Source organism: Cordyceps javanica, chromosome 4 (genome assembly GCF_051103115.1).
Source record: "Cordyceps javanica chromosome 4, complete sequence".
In the NCBI taxonomy this organism is placed as follows: Eukaryota; Fungi; Ascomycota; class Sordariomycetes; order Hypocreales; family Cordycipitaceae; genus Cordyceps; species Cordyceps javanica.
In genome coordinates this window covers 2,831,546-2,850,404 of record NC_139298.1, presented here as the reverse complement: position 1 = coordinate 2,850,404, position 18,859 = coordinate 2,831,546, and the positions used below count along the sequence as shown (strand labels likewise).

Below are 18,859 nucleotides of genomic sequence, written 5' to 3'. Positions count from 1 at the left end.
CTACTTTGGAGGATTGTGTGCAGGTCAAAGTTCCGTGGATGCAATATTTGCTGGGTTACTTTCCTCTCTTCTGCTATGCAACAGCATATATATCTTTCATCTTCTCATCAGATGAGAGATCTGGCTGTTGTAAATCAATTCTGTAGTTTGCGCTCAAGCCAAGACTGAAATTACTTAAGCCTATAACTCTAGAAGCACCTCCGGTTTGCCTTTGCAAGTTCCAGCTGTTACATGTTTACTCGTCAACAGCTAGATGGGTTGATGGGCAAGACTTGAGTGATCGACCGTCCCTCTTTGCTGAGGGCGATCAGCCGTGTCTTAACTCGTTCGGACAGCAAAAGGGGAAAAACGTTGGGTCGACTCCGTTTCAGGATCGACGGCCTCAAACGGACACCAGTTATCTGGCATTTCAGTGCAATGCTTCACGTGGCCGACAGATTTTATGACTACGCTGAAGCTGAGTTTTGCATAGACAATAACTCCCTCAAAGGTTGCATCCATGGGGAAAGAACAGGCAATATATTATACACACTAAGAGGTAACACTATCATAAAGCTGGAATGCAGTGGCTTGCTGAGCAACCGCCTCTGTGTTGACAAATTACAGCCTATGCAATGCCAATGGTTCCTCGTGTATACAACAACAGGCGTAGTAATCTTGTCTCCTTGTTCGATCGCGTCGCGCTGCTGCCCAAAACCCGCTTCATGCCGGCCCTAAATGTCTGACCACCGCAAAAGGACGGCAGCGGCAATGACGGGCAAGACGCTGACGAGCTCACCTAGTCCAGCAAACTCGGGCGGGATCCTGGCATTGACAAAGGCGCCTGCTGCGAGGAGAACTGCGAACGTGTTGTAGACAAGACTCCACGCAAAGTTGAACCAGATTCGATTGACCGACTTTCGACTGACATTCATTATGGCAAGGATTCCCTCGAGATGCGGACGCATGAGAACCACGTTCGCGGCAGACTGCGCAACATCAGCGCCTTGATTCATATGCACACCAATCGTGGCTTGTGCCAGAGCAACAGCGTCGTTTGTACCATCGCCGCAAAAGATGACCGATTTCAGCTTCTTCACGTAGCCTCCTTTTTCTGCTGGGGAGCTGCGCGAGCAGACGTTGCTGGTGGGAATACCGAGTTTGGATGCACAAGTCTGGACAGCGCCGTCGTCATCGCCAGAAACCAAGTGCACAGATATATTGCGCTTCTTCAAGGCCTGAACGGTGGAAGCGGCATCGGGGCGAAGCTCATCCTCAAGGCCAAACGCTGCTGTGAAAACACCGTCAACACAAAAGCAGAAAACGGTGTAGCCTTTTTCGAGCATTGGTTGAACAAGGTTATGCTCAGCAAGGTTCAGCCAGCGAGAGTTACCGGCTTGGAGTTTTTGGCCGCCACTAGAAACGGCCTCGACACCTTTTCCAGTAAGACTGTTCGGCTCAGGAATGACGGAGGCAGTGATGCCGCTTGATTTGAGGTGGGTGGCTACAGCAACAGAGACTGGGTGTCTACTATTCTGCACAAGGCCAAGAAGAAGAGGCAATTTGCTTTCATCCAGGTACTGTTCCGCGGTCACCGAGAGTTTTCCCTGCGTCAAAGTCCCCGTCTTATCAAAGACGACGTGAGCCGTCTTGTAACCGACTTCAATTGCATCAGCAGATTTAAAAATGATGCCCTTTTTAGCGGCAGCACCGCTGGCAATGACGATGACCATCGGAACGGCGAGGCCTATGGCGCAGGGGCAGGACACAATGAGGACTGTGATGGCGTAGGTGATTGCTTGGATAGCAGCTTCTGAGCCGTTCTGATGGCGGATAGTCATGCCTATAGCAACCCAGATGACAAACGTGATGATGGTCAAGCTCACTACGACAGGAACAAAGTAGCATGCGACTTGATCGGCAAGATTCTGCAGCTTTGGTTTAGACAGCTTCGCTTCGTTGACCATCGCTGCGATTGTATTGATGGTATTATCGCAGGGTAGGCGATCGAGCCGAACAGTCAATACACCTGGGCCGTTGATAGAACCTGCAATCACTGCAGATTTGATGTATTTCTCAACAGGCTTGGATTCACCTGTGAGAATGGATTCGTCGGCCTCAGAGGAACCGGCAATGACGGTACCATCGGTTGGAATTTTGGTATCTGGCAGTACTTTGAAAACGTCACCATATTGAAGGAGGCGAACATCAATCTCGCGTTCGGTGCCATTTTCGACGAGGATGGCCGTGGAAGCTTGAAGTGACTCGAGGGAAATAGACTCGACGGCTCTCTGACGTGCCAGGGCGGCAACCCATCTCCCAACCATGATCAATGTGACGAGCAGCGTGCTAGTCTCGAAAAACTGGCCAGTTGAAAGTGGTTTGCCGGCGATTAGATATCCAAAGGATACAATCGAAAAAACGTAGGCAGCGCTGGTGCTTAATACAATGAGCAGGTCCATTTCGATGACCCGAGAAAAGATCAGGGCTTTGAGAGCTTTGGGGTAAAAAGGACCGCCGATGACGACTTGGACAATAGTGGCCAAGGCGAGCGACGCCGACGAGTAGGCAATCTCTCGCTTGGGCAAGGGTGCCCAGGCCATGACGAGAACCGGAATCGTTAGAATTGTAGAGAGAAGCGTCATCCATCCCATGTGTTTCACATGCTTGCTACCTGCTTCGAGTGATACGTCACCACGTGGAGGTGCAAGCTCGAAAGGCTCCCCCCAAGCCTTTTCCGCGAGATCTCGAGCTCCCACAGTTTTGGGGTCAAACGTAGCACGAACAGTTTGCTTGTCAACAGCTACCATCTCGATAACCCCATCTGGCCAGGCTCGGTCAATGAATTTGGATGGCTCGCCGGAGATAACCAAGTCTAGGCTGAAGCCTTGATTCTGAATTCGCTCGCATTTAAACTCGGTCGTTCGTTCCAGATGCTTGATGACTTCGACCACAGAGCCAAGGCGAAGATCAATGTTGAATTCGGCACGCGAGAGAACCAAGCTGGTTTTGAGATCTTTCACGGCAGAGACGCCGGCAAGAGTTCGGCTGAGCTTTGTCTCACAGCCCGTACAGGTCATTCCAGAAATGCTGAGAATGACATGCTCTTTGCCGTGTCCTTGATCCTCCATGTCGGCAATTGCTTCAATAGCCATTTCACAGTCGGGATTGTCTACTGTGATGGGCACATCGCAGCAAGAGTCGGCACAGCTTCCTGCTGCGACGAGAGGTTCCTCGCTGCAAGAATCGGCACAACTCTCTGCCGCAATGGGCGGCATTTCACAGCAGGCATCGACGCAGCTCTTTTTGGTAGGGGGAGATTTGCAGCAAGAATCAGCGCGGCCTACATTGGGCGATTCTTCGCAGCAAGCGTCCGCGCTATTCTTCTTGGCAGAAGGAGAGTTGCAGCAAGAGTCAGGAAGGCTTTTGTCAGCCGAAAGGTTCTCGTCACAAGTGACGTTCCGGTTCGTCTTGCCAGTCGACTTCTTCGAGCAGATATCGGAAGATGCCTGTACTGCAAGATTTGGCTCATCGCAGCAAGAATCAGCGCACCCCCTTTTCGCAGCAGGCTTCTCACAGCAGGAAGCACTGCAAGCGTTTCCAGAGGTGACAAGTTTCTCGGCTGGCTGTTTTGCAACAGAGTCCGCCGGGAGGTTGGTGCTTTCAGCGGGCTTCGAACAGCAACCGTCACCACATTTCTTGTCAACAGCCACTACTGGAGCGCTGCAGCAAGACGATGGTTTGTTCACGGACTTAAGCTGCCCACATCGAGATCCATCACCGGACGGGTGAGCACTCGCCTTGGCGGAGGAAGATTCCGCCTTTTGGAGCTTCTCCTTTCCCTTACGGGCAGTTACCACTGGTGGTGGTACAGCAGGAGGGCAGCAGGACCCGCCGCAGTCGGCCTTGGGAGGCATCGCCGTTGGCCTCACAGCATTGTCACCCGGGCCCTTGCCGCGCAGACGGAGTCGGTTCTGGGCGGCATGTTCCTTGGTGATGCCGGTGCCGCTGCCAAAAGACTCAAACGATGGGTTGGCACCGCTCGAGTACAAGCTCGCCTGCCTTCCGCTACCTCCATAGCTCGAGTGGCGATCACGAATCTCGCAGCACGTCTCTTCGCCGAGGGCAATCAGAGCGCGACAGATGCATCCGAGGGTGCTAAGGGTAACGCTGTAGCGGTCGAAGATTGAGGTGCTGTGCTCGGTGCAGGCTTTACCATCGACTGCGCCGTTGCAGGCTGAACAAACTGTTAGTTTCCGGAAGGTGAGGCCTCAGCTGGGCTTGATGCATACTATCGGGTCCGCCCGCGCACTCTCGCATGGCGAGGCGATCGAGGCAAGAGGTATCGCAACACGGAGCAGTTTTTCCGGCGCAGCAGTCTGGATCATTGTCTTTGCCTTTGTCTTTGCTGTTGTCTACGTCGAGAGTGGCGTTGTTAGAGTCGCCGCAGCACCGGTCGCGGCAAACTTCTGCTTTAGGCGTCACCGCTGGAGCAGCATCGACGGCCGTGGGGGCACAGCAATCGGAGCCCATTTTTTTTTTTTTCGTTTTTGGTTTTTAAGTTTCGGTTTCGATCAATACGTCAAATTGGTTTTTGTTATGTGTGTGTTTGTTGTTTGTGATGAGTTTGAAAAGAGGCTGAACAACGTACATATAACTATTGACCCACTCCACCTGAATCCCATCACCCGAAACAGCCCATGACCGGTCTCGGCGAGAGCTTTGCAATCAAAGAAATAAAGCTTTTCCCATAATTTCTCTGTCTGCATCCCGTGATAGATCTTCAACAAGAGATCTCTATCGGTCATTCGCATGACAAGGCGCATAGCTAGTTCGAGACTCCCTCACTTCTGTCTTAGTTCAATAGATAAACTACCACTTTTCCAGAATGCGCAATCTCTGAACTCCTTTAATAGAAGATATCAAGTGGATAAGAATGTGCAGTCTGCGCAGTCTCCTCTAGTTGGAAAACATGAGCGTTATTCATGTAGTGACCATCACAGTACGAGCCCTCCAAAATCCCGAAGACCAAGCTTCACACGATGATTACCATTCAGAGAGCTCGTTTGTGCTACCAAAGAGCCCAGCATGGCATACCTATGCTTTGCAGATACATCTTGCTACAAGTTCACTGAAATTGACAATTCTAGTTGCTGTGCCGCCTGTAAGTGACTGTACTTTGGGGACGTCTCATGCTGCACTCCTGCGTATATTATATGACCCTATGTGAATAGTAGAACTAACAGCAATGAAATTTCGTAACATAAACTTGAAAAAATCCTTCTCCTAGATACCATCCGTAATTGGTACTTCCAGAAGCTTGTGCGCTTCTAGTCATGGTTCAGATCCCATAGGCTATTTACTGTGACATTTTGTATCCAATCGCCACCAGTTTTGTCCTGCTGGAGTGTGAAGCCAATCTCTCTCTTCTGGCCGGGCAAAAGTACAAATGCATTGTCTTCAAAGAAGCCCACCATGCCGGCAGGATGTGTAAGCCAGGTATATAGTGACACACTCTTGGTAGCCTCCACGGTAAACTTCCCGGAAGCCTTGTCATGTGCCAGCCGCAAGCCGGGGTCGGCTATTTTCGCTCGCTTCGGCGGAGGAGGAAGAAATGAAACCTCGTGCGTGAATATCCGGGTTGTATTGGTGTTTGGGAGCTGGCCGTGAGCCTCGACCGATAGTAAAAGTAGCGCATTGTCAAGGTCAGGAAGACCAGGTCCTCGCAACGCAGCGTGGTGCACTTTGGTGCTGCCAATGGCATCAACGGTAAAATTCAGCGTCCCGGGGAATCGAAGGTTGTCTCTCAGGGGCTTTCCTTGCAGATCGACCCAGGTCATGGTCACTTGCCCAGAAACGGCGTGCCACAAATCCGACGCGACCCAAATCTGAAGATCCTTGGAAAGTCTGTTCCACGACGTTGACACGACAACACTCTGATAGCCGCGGCGGATATAGTATGGAAGCACTTTCCAGCGACCACCGTATTCCAGGGCCGCCCAGCTCGGTGCCTGCCAAACATCATTGAGCTGCCAGAATAAAGTTCCTCGCTGCCGCTCTTTTCCTCCGCTGCCGCGACGGTAGAATTGGATTTGGCTCTGATAAAAATCAGCCTGGAATAGCTGTGTGGCGTGGCACCATGCGCTAAAGTTGCTGATTGGATCTGTTTTATTCGGCAAAGGGTAGTACAGTTGCACAGCAGCAGTCATTTCCTCCATACCCTTTACACTTTTGGAGACATCTGCAACCAAACCACCAGGGGGGTAGTGATGGTTCCTGGAAAGGATGACTGATGAATTGAAATGCAAGTCCTTGTCTTCGATGGCAGTCCTCCACGTTTCTAGGCTGGGCATGCTTTGGAAACCGAACTCGGTCGCGAAGCGGCCGACAGGGTACGAGCTTTCATCAAACGCGACATCAGCTGAGTAGTTGTAATGCTCCGTGTCCCCGTAGATGTAGTCCTTCGTCTTGTTCTCGTACACTTGTACCATGGGTACCGGGAGATTCATATCGATTTTCGTCCACCCATTATTACCACTGGAGGGTGTGTAGGAAATTGATCGGCTATTGGCCGCCACAATTCGGAAGAGAGTATCGATGTATAGATGTTCGTATTGGCCCATGTAGAGTAAAAAGTTGTGGTTGTCGGCGATTTTTGCAATTGGAAGCACAACATTTTCAATCTCATTGCCACCAGCCCAGCATGCCAACGATGGGTGATGATTCACGCGACGAACATTTTCGGTTGCCTCTTTGCGCACATTATCGATGAAGTCTTCGTCATCTGGATATAGAGCATCGCCAAACTGGAATTCGCTCCATAGAAGTATGCCACGTTCATCAGCCAGATCATAGATGAAGTCTGGGAGGTATGAACCAGACGACCAGACTCGAAGCATGTTGAAATTCTGGTGTTGCATGGCATCAAACATGTCGCTCATCTGTTTGGTATTTGCTCGCGGCCAGAAAACATCTGGTGGTACAAGACTGCCGCCTTTCACATAGAATTGATGCCCATTGATCTCAAAATGCCAGTCGGTGCCTGGTTGTTTTCCGCTGGAAACTTCCTCGTCGCTCGTGGTTCCAGTGCTGAGAAGAATGGTCCGGAATCCGAAGCGGCGTGATGATTTCAATACTGGTGATGAATTGTTTGCGCCCCGTACTACAAGGTCAATTCTGTACATGTTTTGATCGCCCATTCCATTTGGCCACCAAAGCTTTGGCGTTGAGCTGCCGATTTCGATACTGCCGCTGATCGTAGTTGTAGACCTCTGGACGTCCTCTAGCTTACCGCGAAAGAGGATTGCAGAGTCGGCTGAAGCACTCTCAATTGTGGCTTCGATATAGGAGTCTTCCGGAAGACTCCCGATGTAGTCGATGCTTGCATTTACCACCCAGGGCTTATTTTGGTCCGGCGCAAAATTATTCGTTTGGCCTTGCCGATAAACGTCAACAACGGTGTTGAAAGCTTGAAGACGCTCCTTCTCTCGAACTTGAACAATCCTACCACCTTTCCATGGCCCAGCTGGAGTGAATGCAGGACTCCAATCCCACCCGAAGTCAGACTGCTGCTTTCTCACAAAGTTCCTGTTCGGGACCTCAAACGTCCATGCAGCGACGAGCAGCTTTGACCAGGCTATGAAGCTGATGAGTCTCACCTTGAGATCAGGTGTCAAAGTCGGAATTCGGGTATCTACTTACGTTGTGGCTCGCTGGCATTTTTCATGTTGGCGATCTTTGGGGCGCTTCCAAAGTTCAGGCTCAGCGTGGGAGTATGGGTACAGCTTTCCATTTCTGAGGTGACGTCAAATTTCCATTGACGGAATTGATTGTCTGTACTTGCAATGATTTTGTCGCAGAATTTGATAGTCGTGAACGTGTCCAACCCATCGAACACGAGCCATGTTCGAAGAGCTTCGTCATGAGTACTCCAACGTGTTGTTAGCTTGAGTCTGAAGCGGCCCCTTTGTCAGAGAGCTTACAGATTGTTGAGAGGACCGCTTGTATATGTCCAATTTTGGTTCGCGACCCATCTCAAGTTGACATCATTGAAGCCGCGGAGCCTATATCGAAAATCGGGTCAGCTATAATCAGGTGTAATATCATCGCGTGCATGAAACATACGGATCCTCTGACTTTGTTAGCGTTCAAGTATTAACGCGACAGCGACCTTTTCCTTACCAATGACTCCAGCAGCTAACAGGTCGAGATGCACATGTGACGGAAATGCTCCGGGCACCGTAATGTTGCCATGCTCATTCGTTAACGTCCACTTTTCACTGTCGAGCGAATGAACCCCAGCATCATCCCGGCCTGTTATGAGCCCAGTAGCTAGGCTGGCACATAAAGCGATGGCAAACAAAAGTGTCGACGGCATGATCATGGATGCAATGTTTGCGGCCTGTGTGTGCAGTCGCCCGGAGCTGGTTAAATCTCAGATGGCGGGGGTGCATGCATTTATGATCTCTAATCTATGGCGATCGACCTTGCGTTTGCCCCAGCGACAGGGTCCTTACATCATCACGCACGGTGCAATGCAGCCACCACGGTTGACTGATTGCCAGACCAGGGAATGTCGAAGCGAAATGATCGCGCGAGTCTAAGAATAGAAAAGACGCGTTGACTCGGGAATAAAAACAAAGCCAGTGTAGTAGCGCATGGACCGCTCCATCGCCAGCCACCCAACCTGGTGGTTTGTGAAACCCCGATCTCTCGATTATGACACTGGAAAGCAATCTCGACTTAGTCCTGGTCAATTCTTTGGGTACTCTCAGTCCTGCTTTTTGTTGCATGGCATGTTGGCATATTGGCATATTTCACTAATGTGCTACATCTCAACTAATCCAACTATATCCCTATCAAATGGTGTCTCTCGGGCTCCGCTAGCGATTTTCCATTTGCCAAGCTACAAGCATGGGAAATCCAGAAGGAGCATATAATACTGAACGCAATAAGTCGAAGCGCGGTATCAATCATCGTACCAGCTCATCTAAGCAGACTTCTTTGCGAGGGTTTGCTTTCCAAAACCGACGCCCAGAAGAAAGAGCGCTCGGACGACGGTGAGCAATATGTAGCTGCTAGCGAGGCCCTTGTCATCAGAGGTCCAGGCGGCTGGGCTGAGGCGGCCCTGGCTGGCCAGCGAATTGTAGATGCCGCTCAGGCCAGCAATGTCGGAAAGGAACAGGGCGAACTGGAAGATGCGCCACACACCCAGGTCCTGAGAATACCGGGGCAGGACGGCCGATACGACCGCGACGGCCAGCGCAAGGCCGCCCGCCTGGTGAAAGAGGAAGACCTGGTTCGGGTCGTACGTGGACGCCGGCGCCGATGCCTTGACCGCGGCATCCGGGTCCGCAAAGTTGAGATACACACCCCAGAGCGCCACGAGGGGATCGAGATTCTTGAAGAAGAAGGTGTAAAAGCGGGGGACGACGGAGGCAGAGTTGGTGGCCATTGCTTGTGACTAGTGGTCGCAATACGGGCGTTGTCGTTTCTAGAGAGTCGGTTTGAGTTGGCTGATGAATGGTCGAGTCTCTTCGGTCGGGTTGATGATGAAGTTCGATGAGAGAGATGCGCCAGATCCCAATGCCGATGAGCCAACCTGATTATATACTTTTTTAAGGTTGTCCGATGAGCAGATGACATCTGAGTTGTCCGGGCCGCTAGAGTGTTGCCCTAACCAACGAAAAGGCCTACTGCTTATGACGGCGACGCAGGGCTGTACCAAGCTGTAAACAGAGTTTGATTGGGGTTTTGCACGACGAGGCGCATTATTCTGTATTATAGAATGTGAATGGCCGTTATAGTCAGCAAATTTCCGTCATCTTCCCCTGTTCAGGCATTTGGTCACGCCGGCATAGCTGACCAAAATCCATCCCTGATGTCGGGCTGTGTATCGCTGGCCCTGAGTAAGTAGGTTTCATGTGTCAAAGAGTACTCGTATAATCTCTAGTGTACAACCACACGCACTCCTACAGGTGCACTCGACTTGCATTGTCAATTGCTCCTACTACCGGCACCTATGGAGTCGCCGCCGCGACAGCTAGTCCGAAGGCCGAGCGCGGAAAGGCCAAGGAACGAATGAAGACGGGTTCGGACACGGCCAAAGGCCGAGAGGTCCGTACAAGCACAAATAGTAATGTAATTTTGAATTTAAAGTGTATTTCCGATTTCCCACTCCTCTTGTCCCAAGTTTTGCGGTTTACAGGTACGAAATCATCTCTAAAATGAGAAAATCCTAATCCAAGTGTATTGCTGTCGAATCCGTGAGTCGCCGATATCCACCCGTCAACATGGCGAAATTCGATCTGCGCAAGGATAGCTCGTTACTCTTGATTTGTTGTCGCTACCTGGGCTATCTTGAAGGCACGGTCTAGTACCGACGACGATTTATTGAATGGCACACCCACAAGCCTTGGGCATATCAGGACATGTGCAATCCTGCGGTCAATCTGATCAGTATACTGTCACCCACTTGAGCCATCAACCGTCTGGCCTGCAAAAAAGTGACTTACCTTGCGAGTGTCCAGGACAGGCTTGGCGGTGGCGGCAGCAGCAACGACGCTGAGTACGGCGAGAATAGTGAACTTCATTGTGCGGTTCGTTGTTGGCGCGCTTTGATGTCGAATGTTGGTGTCAATTGCTTGCTCGTACACAGAGATATCCTCAACGCGGAAGGGAGTCGATCCTTTTGTACTCTGGCCGCCATCAACCAGCGCCACTAATACGCAGTGCTAAAGCTAGGGTTACAGCAAACTGGCGACCTTTTGATCGGGCCTTTCTCTACTTTTGACAGCACGATCGCTATTCCACTAAGCATTTCGAGGATCCTTACAAGCTACCTTTTTCTGTGACCTGATCACACAGCTGAGCCGCGGCTCCAGCAACCCCGCGGCAGAAAGGAACGAAAAGTTACGAAAAGGCCACAGCCACCGCAGCAGCCAATCCTCCCAGTTTGTACTAGCCAACAATTTCTCGTTTATTAGTGCCAAAATCACTTTCCGTAGGCAGTCTGCTGAAAGAAAAGCTGTGGAGTGTAGGCCCAGCACCCACCAGCCGTATCATGGCTACAAGTCTCAAAGTCTGCGCCGTCCCTGATGCTTCCCAACATCAACAGGCGTACTGGTGTAAAGTGGTATCAGAAGGCATATACTACCAAGGCTCTCTGAATAAGCAGGCAGGGCTCCATGTGCTTTGTGGACTCGGGTTATTTACGAGTTTGTTATTCGGCAAGAGAACTCGATACATGTTTTCTTCCCCTGAGAGAGTATGCTCTTGACATTAGCTTGATTTCCAGGCCAGTAACTTGCCGACAGCTGTGAAGCTAGCATTACGTGATTTTTCCCGCGACCATTTCGACATACTGCTAGCATGCGGGTCAAGGGTGCAATTGACCAGTAGCCAATTCGTCAAGATCCGACGCTGGGCTCCATTCGTTCTTGGAATCGAAGCCCCTTGGCTGACGGGTGTTCGGCGCATGCTGTTTCGGTACCGTGTAAGCAGACATGTTATGGGGCACCCAGCCGTATGGGCCGGGACCAGCTGAGAGAGGGCATTGGCGGTGAAGTCGGGACATTCTTCGCCCCTGACTGTACTCGTTTTTGGCATCTCAATTCACTCACTAGCTCTCAGTTAACAACGTCAGAGCAATTCCAGACCTGAACAAGCCGCAAGATTTTTGATCAAGTACGAGTAGTGTTCTGTCCCCGGTTGGACCTCATTCGGTGGCGTACAAGTCAAAGTTTTTTTTTGTTTGCAGAATTCGGGGTTTATTAACTTGAGAACTAGACGATAAAATAAACAGAAAACAGGTTCCTGATACTGGTGTCTTCCTTATTTCTTCACTTCTCTACTCCGTACTGTTTGTAGGTCTGGCTAATCGTTTAGGGCCAGCCATGCAAGGCCCCGCTCTTAGTTGTTGGTCACAGACCTTGGAAAAGTGTCTAAACCAACAAAAAGAATACAATCGCCCTACTCAGAGGTACGAAAAAGTCACCTTTGCAAAGCAAAGATTAACTGAAGCTGACGTTTACAGAAGCTCCAGGGTCATTGGCCAGTGTTGGACTGTTTGAGAAGTACTATACTTGGATGGTTCTTGCGACCACTCAGGGTCTGCAATTCAAACCGTGGCGGCTAACAAAGAATACTACCAAAATTGTTGGCACATCACGAGAGCACGCTGCGGGTAATTCAAATAGAAGAATTAAGTGATCTATTAGGTATGTCTTGTGTAAATAAAGGCAATGAGCTGCAAAAACTGTTTCTGGTAGTCAGTTATGCGCCACGCCGGCGCTTTTCGGATGCAACTCCTCGAGTCCCCCATCCCTTCCAGCGCACGGTGAACTCAATTGAGAAGAATCAACGGGAGTCCTGAAGCTGCCGCTATGGAGCCCACCATGATGGGACTTGACATGACGAGTAAGGAATTCTTTGGAGGGAACAGCCTCCCGGAACGGTCAATCTCTTACCCGGCGTGGCTCTTGACGACCAGCACAAGAATTGCCGCACTGAACGCGTAGACCAAGTTCTCGGGCCGGGCGTATTGTCTGAGCTCCCATTTCTTGAGTTGTTTTGCAGCCAGTTCCCAGCCGGCTGCGGCTACGCAGCACAGGAGTGCATTGCTGAGAGTCGCTCTAGTGGCAGCCAGGACGGATACCACAGGATTCATACCCGCTTTCGCCTCCTCAAATGCCAGAATAGATGAGAAAAACAAGACTTGCGTCGCGGCAAACATGCTTGCTGGGCTGAACAGCATGTTTGCAGCATCGGTCCTCAGCGGGTTGAGCACGAGACGCACGGTGCCGTTCGCCGCGATTGCTTTCAACCCAATTTCGCCGATTCTTGAAGTACCGTGGCTGGCTAGATGCATGGCGCTTGAGCAAAAGACTATCAGATTCAATGCTGCTGCCAACAATTGGATGCCTGGATACTTTTCTTTTCGCATGGAGCCGCAACAGCCGGCAAAGTAGCAGCCGACACGTCCGACGGCTTCTCCGATAGGGAGGCTCACTCCAACGGCGCCAAAAAGAAGCCTGTTGTTCACGTTTCCGCTCAGATTCGGGCTTATATGCAGCCAAATCAAGGAAAAAAGCATGGCGCCTTGGATCGATATGCCCTTGTAGGCCGGACACAATCGGCGCGGCACTCCGTTCGACAAGTATGACGGCGCAGGCGTGTTTTGCGTCGTCGTTCCTCTTCCGACAGGAGCTGATAGAGTGTAGTTCATCAACTTGGCGCCGAATAGACCGCTGACCACCGCCCCCATACCGATGGTGGCTAAGCTGACCAGTTCCCTGCGCGGAAGCGTGCCATCGCTCGCCAGCTCGTACAGCGTAGCTGACGCGAGCTCGGTAGATGCTATCGCGAGTCCCATGAGTAGGCTGTAGACAGAGATCCGCCTTGTCTCATTTCCAATCTTCAGCATGAAATGGGCCGGGCTGGCAGGCCGAAATGAGATGTATCCCAGCCCTGCCGCCAGCTTGTAGGCCTGGTAGCTGACAAACCCTGCGTAGAAGGCGACTGTAGAGAAGAACGCCAAGCCGAATCTGTTCAACAGTGCTGGTCGAAATAGACTGTTTCGGAGCAGATAAACTGCTGGCATCGTTCGGAACAACAGGATGGACACGGCGTTGGAGAGCGTGACATGGGCAAACAGCCTTGGATGGTCGTGGTGTAGCCCCAACTTTCGAATCAAGGCTCGGGGACTGGATAGTATCTCCGTAATGAGCCCGGTGTAGATCAGGTAGATTGGTGCTAGCTGCAAGTCGTTGTATTTGACAATGGCCAGTGATGCGAGTGACAGGACGTGGTGAACCAAGTAAAAGTGGCTGTCGCCTAGCAAAGGAAGCTCTGCTATCCACAGCACAGCCCTCGTCCCGAGACAGACCTTGCAGTCCTGTGTCAACCGGCTTGTCGAGTATCCATCTGGGCTGGCGGTAGATGATAAATACGCACGTCCGCAGAATGGAACCGAGATCAAAGTTGCTACAGCGCCAACGATGAAGACCAGAAGTCCTAGGGTTCTTCGTATGCCGAATCGATTCCGTAGCGACTCATGGAGTTCGTAATGAGCATATCTCATGAACTTATAAAGAGAAAGAATAAAGGCGTAATAAGCCAGTACGCCTGCAATAAGCATGCGAACATCATGCGAGGGTAGTAAATCACAAAACTGTGCCATGTCGCCACGGCTTCTCAGGCCCGTAGCTTCGCAATAAGCTCAAAAGTTACAAGTCTGAATCTTAGCCACATACTCTACTCTTTACAAGATTGACGGCCTATTTATCCTTCCAGCGGGCTGAGATTGTACTCTTTGTCCAGCGGGCTGAGAGTTTACTCTTTCTCCAGCGGGCGAAGACTTTACTCTTTCTCCAGCGGGCTGAAAATATACTCCTTCTCCAAGTAATCAAGCCGGTCTCAGTCCACGAAGGGTGGGGGCTGTAGCCGTATTAGGGACAAACCAAGTTGAACAATTAAAAACGAGGCATGTGGCGCACTACTTGAGAAAAGAGGGTTGAGTCGTCGGTCATTGGGGTGTCTACGTATATGAACTAGCGAGTTTCCCTGGGGTGGTCAGAGGAGCTTCTTGGGCTACAGATGCGTCTTTCAAGTCGAAATAGCTTGTGCCAGAGAGTTTTATACAGCCCAATCTGTTCTCTGGTGGAATGAGGAGTAGATGAAAGATACCCTCCAAAGCACGGGCGTCGAAAGACACTAGAGCAGCGTCGAGCATCGTGAACCATGACCAACAAGTGGGCTGGGCGTCCATCCCAGACGTGCTCATCGACTGAGCAGCTGCAGGTGGAATGCTGCAGACGGGAGTGCAGAAGGCTGCGGGCGCGACCGCACTGGCAGCGCCCGCTCCCTGAACATTAGTCCTGCAGAGTTTCAAAAACGAGCCATGTAAAATCCGTGGCTTCGAGCAGGCATATTTCGTGGTTCCACCAACAAGGCGCCTTTCCTGCCCCATAGTTCGATCTACGCAGCTGGGTCGCATCGAGTTGACTTGCATGTTCGACCAGCTTGAAGGCTGCGGGCGCCACCGCACTGGCAGCGCCCGCTTGCTGAGGAACCTTATCTGCCCCATGGATATACATGGCTGAGACAAATCGAATTGACTTGTATGTCGACCTAATAATTTACGAGTCGAGTCCACGGTGACTGGGGGCCTAGTCTTGCGGAGGGCCGCCGTGGACCCGAGTATGAAACGGATTTGTGTTGCGAGACGACGCAAGCGGCAGAGACCTACCGCGAGTAGCATCAAGCCACTGCAATTCTCAAGAGGTCACCCCAAGTGGCGTATGGCTGCTGCAAGTACCATGTGGCTGCTGCAAGTGGCATATGGCGGCTGCGAGTGGTATTGTGGCTGCTGCGACGTAACACCAATATTTGTCTACTTTTGAATCCTTCATCTAAGTTACCGCGTACGCCAATTCGAGGCCGGGTTCACTGACAAGTTAGTAGATGGTGGAGATATCCTCTGCCGTTGCTTCTGGCACTGTTCATTTGACGGGTGGTGGACGCTTGGGGTGCCAGATACGTCTTCAATAAAAGCGTGCTGTACTATGCGATTTTAGTTTTAACGCGGGCCACAACAATGACGGCTCGCAGAATACCAGTGCTATCAACCCAATCAAAGATCCGTTTTGCCGTGCCCATGCTGCCCATAGATATCCCATACGGTTTCAGGGACCTTTGCTGCTTCTCAATGTGCGCCACAAGCCCGCTGAATACGTCCGACGTCACGTCCCGAATCTGTATAGACTCCTTGTCGTACCCTGCATCCACGAGCTGCTCCCTGTATGCGCCTTCCGTCATGAACGCGCCGAGCGGGCAGCCCGCAAGGCGACCAGCCAGCTTCGCAGCCACGCGGGCCGAGAGGAAGGCCCTGTCGTTGAGCACAAGGTCAAACGCCATCAGGTTGGCCCGGAGCTCGCGCGCCGCATAGAGCAGCAGCGGCGTGCGCGAGGGCGAGAAGTGATACAGGCAGTCGAGGGCCAGGAGCCAGCGGTCCTGGAACGGCTCGTCGGCGATGCTGTCGACGAGCGAGCGGACGGGCCGCGGCCACGACTCGGGCCGCGCGGCGTCGGCCCCAAAGAGGCGGAAGGACTCGGGCCAGAGCCTGACGACGCCGTGGCGGTTGGCGCCGGCAATCTCGCGGTCGACGCGCTGGTACGCGAGCTGCAGCTGCGCCTGGTTCAGCGTGAGCCCGACGTAGCGGAAGCCCTGCCAGGCCGGGGCGTCGAGGGCGCGGGCGAGCTCCACGGTCTGGTCGCCGCAGCCGAAGCCGACGTCGAGGATGGCGATGCTGCGGCGGCGCCGGAGCTCCTTCTCCGCAACGGCGTCGCCGGTGAGCAGGTCGGCGGAACGCAGCACCTCTCGCAGGAGCGCCGCGCACGCCTGGTCCAGCTGCTGGATTTTCTCGCCGCGCGGTGTTCGCCTGGCCGGGGGTAATGTGAGCTTGCGCACAGCGTGGCGACCGCCGGGTTTCCGGGTCGGCCTGCACTTACCAGTAGCCCATGTTCATCCACATGGGCTGCATGGGCACACGAATGTTCAGTTTCCAATGGGCCAGATCATAGACGTCGGCACGCAGCACAGACACAACACGCGCGAGAAGCGCCAACAGGATCGTGGCCAAACAGCCAGCGGCTGCACCGTAGATGAAGTCATCCGAGACTCGGTCACCGATGAATTCTTGGCGCCATTCGTACAATTTGTCCATTTTTTTTCCTCTTCAAGATGGACGGCTATCGGGACGGCAGTGAAGGAGTGATGAGAGACCTCAGACCAGCGCCGCCGAAATTTAGCGCTCCACACTGCCCACTGCCCACTGTCCAGGGATAGGTACGGCGTAAGGAGCATAGGTATTTATTATGCACAGGATATCGGCGGGTTGGAATCTCACAAGCGAAGATGTTGAATTTTTCAAAAACTCTATGAATATGCTAGAATATATGCGTCTATTAATTATGCCACCTCGGTGTTTGATCTTGTTCTATAGGAAGTATTCGGTACTCTCTCGCTTCCTCTGGTAGCATCCCAACCATGCATAACAACAACTTTTGTGCGTCCCCGTACATGAATGAATGCAGATGTTCTAAGCTGTCGTGGCGTAACGACTCTTCTTTCGAATCTGTTTACCCCAGCGATAGAAGACATATGGAAACGGCATCATGGCAAGCAATAAGAATGCCAGAAGCGTAGATGCCCATTGAAAACCAAGCTTGTTGTACATTTGGTTTCCAAACAGCGGGAACGCAGTCGCAAATAAACAGCGGACAAAGGCATTGGCAGCCAGAGCACTGGCGGCATACGTGGGATACGCATCGACCAGAAACGTGAAGATGCCGGTATATACAAGGACAATGCTGCCCGAAAAGTTAGTAACCTCGTTCCACATGCAATGTTGTATGGCGAAAACATACCCGGCTCCGAAAACGGCTTCGCCAATCATCGGGGCGATCCAATGGACATGCGGATATGATGTCCACGCGAAGATGAAGACGCCCACGGGCGCCAGCACCGCACCAACCACCGCCGGCGGCAGGCGGAACTCCGGCTCGGCTTTGCCCTTTACACCCGTCTCCTGCTCAAGCTTGGCCACGAGGCCCATACGGAAACGGTGCCACAGCGGATCTGTCGCCGTGGCAAACAGCATGCCGACGCAGATGGGAATGAATGCCACGCCGACCTGCCACAGATTGAAGCCGTAGTTGGTGGTGAAGACGAGCGCAAAGGCGCCAAAGAAGAGATACAGTATGCCCAGCAGGATCGCGGAGAGCAGACACAGGTTCAGACACATGGGCTCAAAGACGAGCAGCTGCATGGGGCGCAGGAGAGAGAGGCCGACGGCGCGAATGACCGACTTTTGTGTCTTCTCCGTGGGCGCGAGCCAGCGGTCGTCGCCCGTGCGCTTGCGAAGCTCGCGGGCCTTGTTCCGGAGCAGGATCGGGTGGAACGTCTCGGGGACGAAGAAGACGACGGCGAAGAGCATCACGCCCGTCCAGATGAGAAACACATAGTACGTCCACCTCCAGTGGGCATTGTAGTTGATGAAGCCGCCAATCAGAGGACCGGCCGTCGGGCCGAGAAACGGCGCCAGCGAGAAGAGAACCATGGGCGCCTGCAGCTCGTGCCGCTGGAACAGGTCGCCGACCGTGCCGCCGGAGACGGCGAGGAACGCGCTGCCGGAGAAGCCGCCGAAGAATCGGGCGACGAGGATGGACTGGATGTTGCCGGCGAACGCGCCCGGGAACAGGAACAGCACAAACACGGACCAGGCCACCAGGTAGATGGGACGGCGACCGTAGAACTCGCTCAGAGGACCGAACAGCATGGGCCCAAAGGCGATGCCGAGCACGAAGAGCGACAGGCCGAGGACGGAAATGATTCGCGAATTGCCGAATTCGTGCTCCATCTGCGCGTATGTGGACGTGTAGCCGGAGCTGATATTAGTACTGCAGACGGTGTGTAAGTAAAGGAAAAGATATGTATCCTGGTCCGCCATGTGCTCAACTTACACGGTGAAACTTCCGGCGCAAAGAATAGATACAATGACCCATTTCCTAGCTTTGTTGAAGCTCCAAGGGCACAAGGGGTCGTTTGCGCCGTCATCCCAGCCTACTTCAAAGGGATCCTTTTCTTGTGAATAGGACGGCGCAGTGCGCGACCGCGGAGGCTGCGCTTCGTCCACGCCGTATCCATTCTGAGACCGGATTCTGTCCAGGGATTCAGTCGACTGTTGCGTCGACTGCGATACACTGTTTGTCATGAGCTCGTCGTTGCCGGGTTCATCGAACTGCTGCCGGTGCTCGGGCCGGGTGGAGGCGGCGCCGCCAGCCTCCTCCGGTGGCTGTTGCTTTTCAATGTCGACGCCCAT

At 52.5% G+C, this 18,859-nt stretch overlaps 6 protein-coding genes across 6 annotated transcripts; all 6 read right to left on the bottom strand.

The window, feature by feature from the left end:
• Positions 1 to 713: 713 nt before the first annotated feature.
• Positions 714 to 4,512, bottom strand: V2A60_006742 (cation-transporting P-type ATPase PCA1; the record flags this gene model as incomplete). Its single annotated transcript, XM_083258034.1, has 2 exons — positions 714 to 4,216; positions 4,272 to 4,512. 2 exons carry the CDS (start codon positions 4,510 to 4,512, stop codon positions 714 to 716), a joined length of 3,744 nt encoding a protein of 1,247 aa, XP_083114160.1.
• Positions 4,513 to 5,309: 797 nt separating this feature from the next.
• On the bottom strand, positions 5,310 to 8,356 carry V2A60_006741 (beta-mannosidase; the record flags this gene model as incomplete). The annotated part of the gene is made up of 5 exons (XM_083258033.1): positions 5,310 to 7,615; positions 7,681 to 7,907; positions 7,962 to 8,042; positions 8,104 to 8,110; positions 8,161 to 8,356. The coding sequence occupies 5 exons, from the start codon at positions 8,354 to 8,356 to the stop codon at positions 5,310 to 5,312; spliced, it is 2,817 nt and encodes a 938-aa protein (XP_083114159.1).
• A 612-nt stretch (positions 8,357 to 8,968) lies between these two features.
• On the bottom strand, positions 8,969 to 9,433 carry V2A60_006740 (uncharacterized protein; the record flags this gene model as incomplete). Its single annotated transcript, XM_083258032.1, has 1 exon — positions 8,969 to 9,433. The coding sequence occupies one exon, from the start codon at positions 9,431 to 9,433 to the stop codon at positions 8,969 to 8,971; it is 465 nt and encodes a 154-aa protein (XP_083114158.1).
• A 3,009-nt stretch (positions 9,434 to 12,442) lies between these two features.
• On the bottom strand, positions 12,443 to 13,579 carry V2A60_006739 (uncharacterized protein; the record flags this gene model as incomplete). The annotated part of the gene is made up of 1 exon (XM_083258031.1): positions 12,443 to 13,579. The coding sequence occupies one exon, from the start codon at positions 13,577 to 13,579 to the stop codon at positions 12,443 to 12,445; it is 1,137 nt and encodes a 378-aa protein (XP_083114157.1).
• A 1,961-nt stretch (positions 13,580 to 15,540) lies between these two features.
• Positions 15,541 to 16,702, bottom strand: V2A60_006738 (SAM-dependent methyltransferase; the record flags this gene model as incomplete). The annotated part of the gene is made up of 2 exons (XM_083258030.1): positions 15,541 to 16,417; positions 16,488 to 16,702. The coding sequence occupies 2 exons, from the start codon at positions 16,700 to 16,702 to the stop codon at positions 15,541 to 15,543; spliced, it is 1,092 nt and encodes a 363-aa protein (XP_083114156.1).
• A 375-nt stretch (positions 16,703 to 17,077) lies between these two features.
• V2A60_006737 (major facilitator superfamily domain-containing protein) lies at positions 17,078 to 18,859 on the bottom strand (the record flags this gene model as incomplete). The annotated part of the gene is made up of 3 exons (XM_083258029.1): positions 17,078 to 17,348; positions 17,406 to 18,437; positions 18,501 to 18,859. The coding sequence occupies 3 exons, from the start codon at positions 18,857 to 18,859 to the stop codon at positions 17,078 to 17,080; spliced, it is 1,662 nt and encodes a 553-aa protein (XP_083114155.1).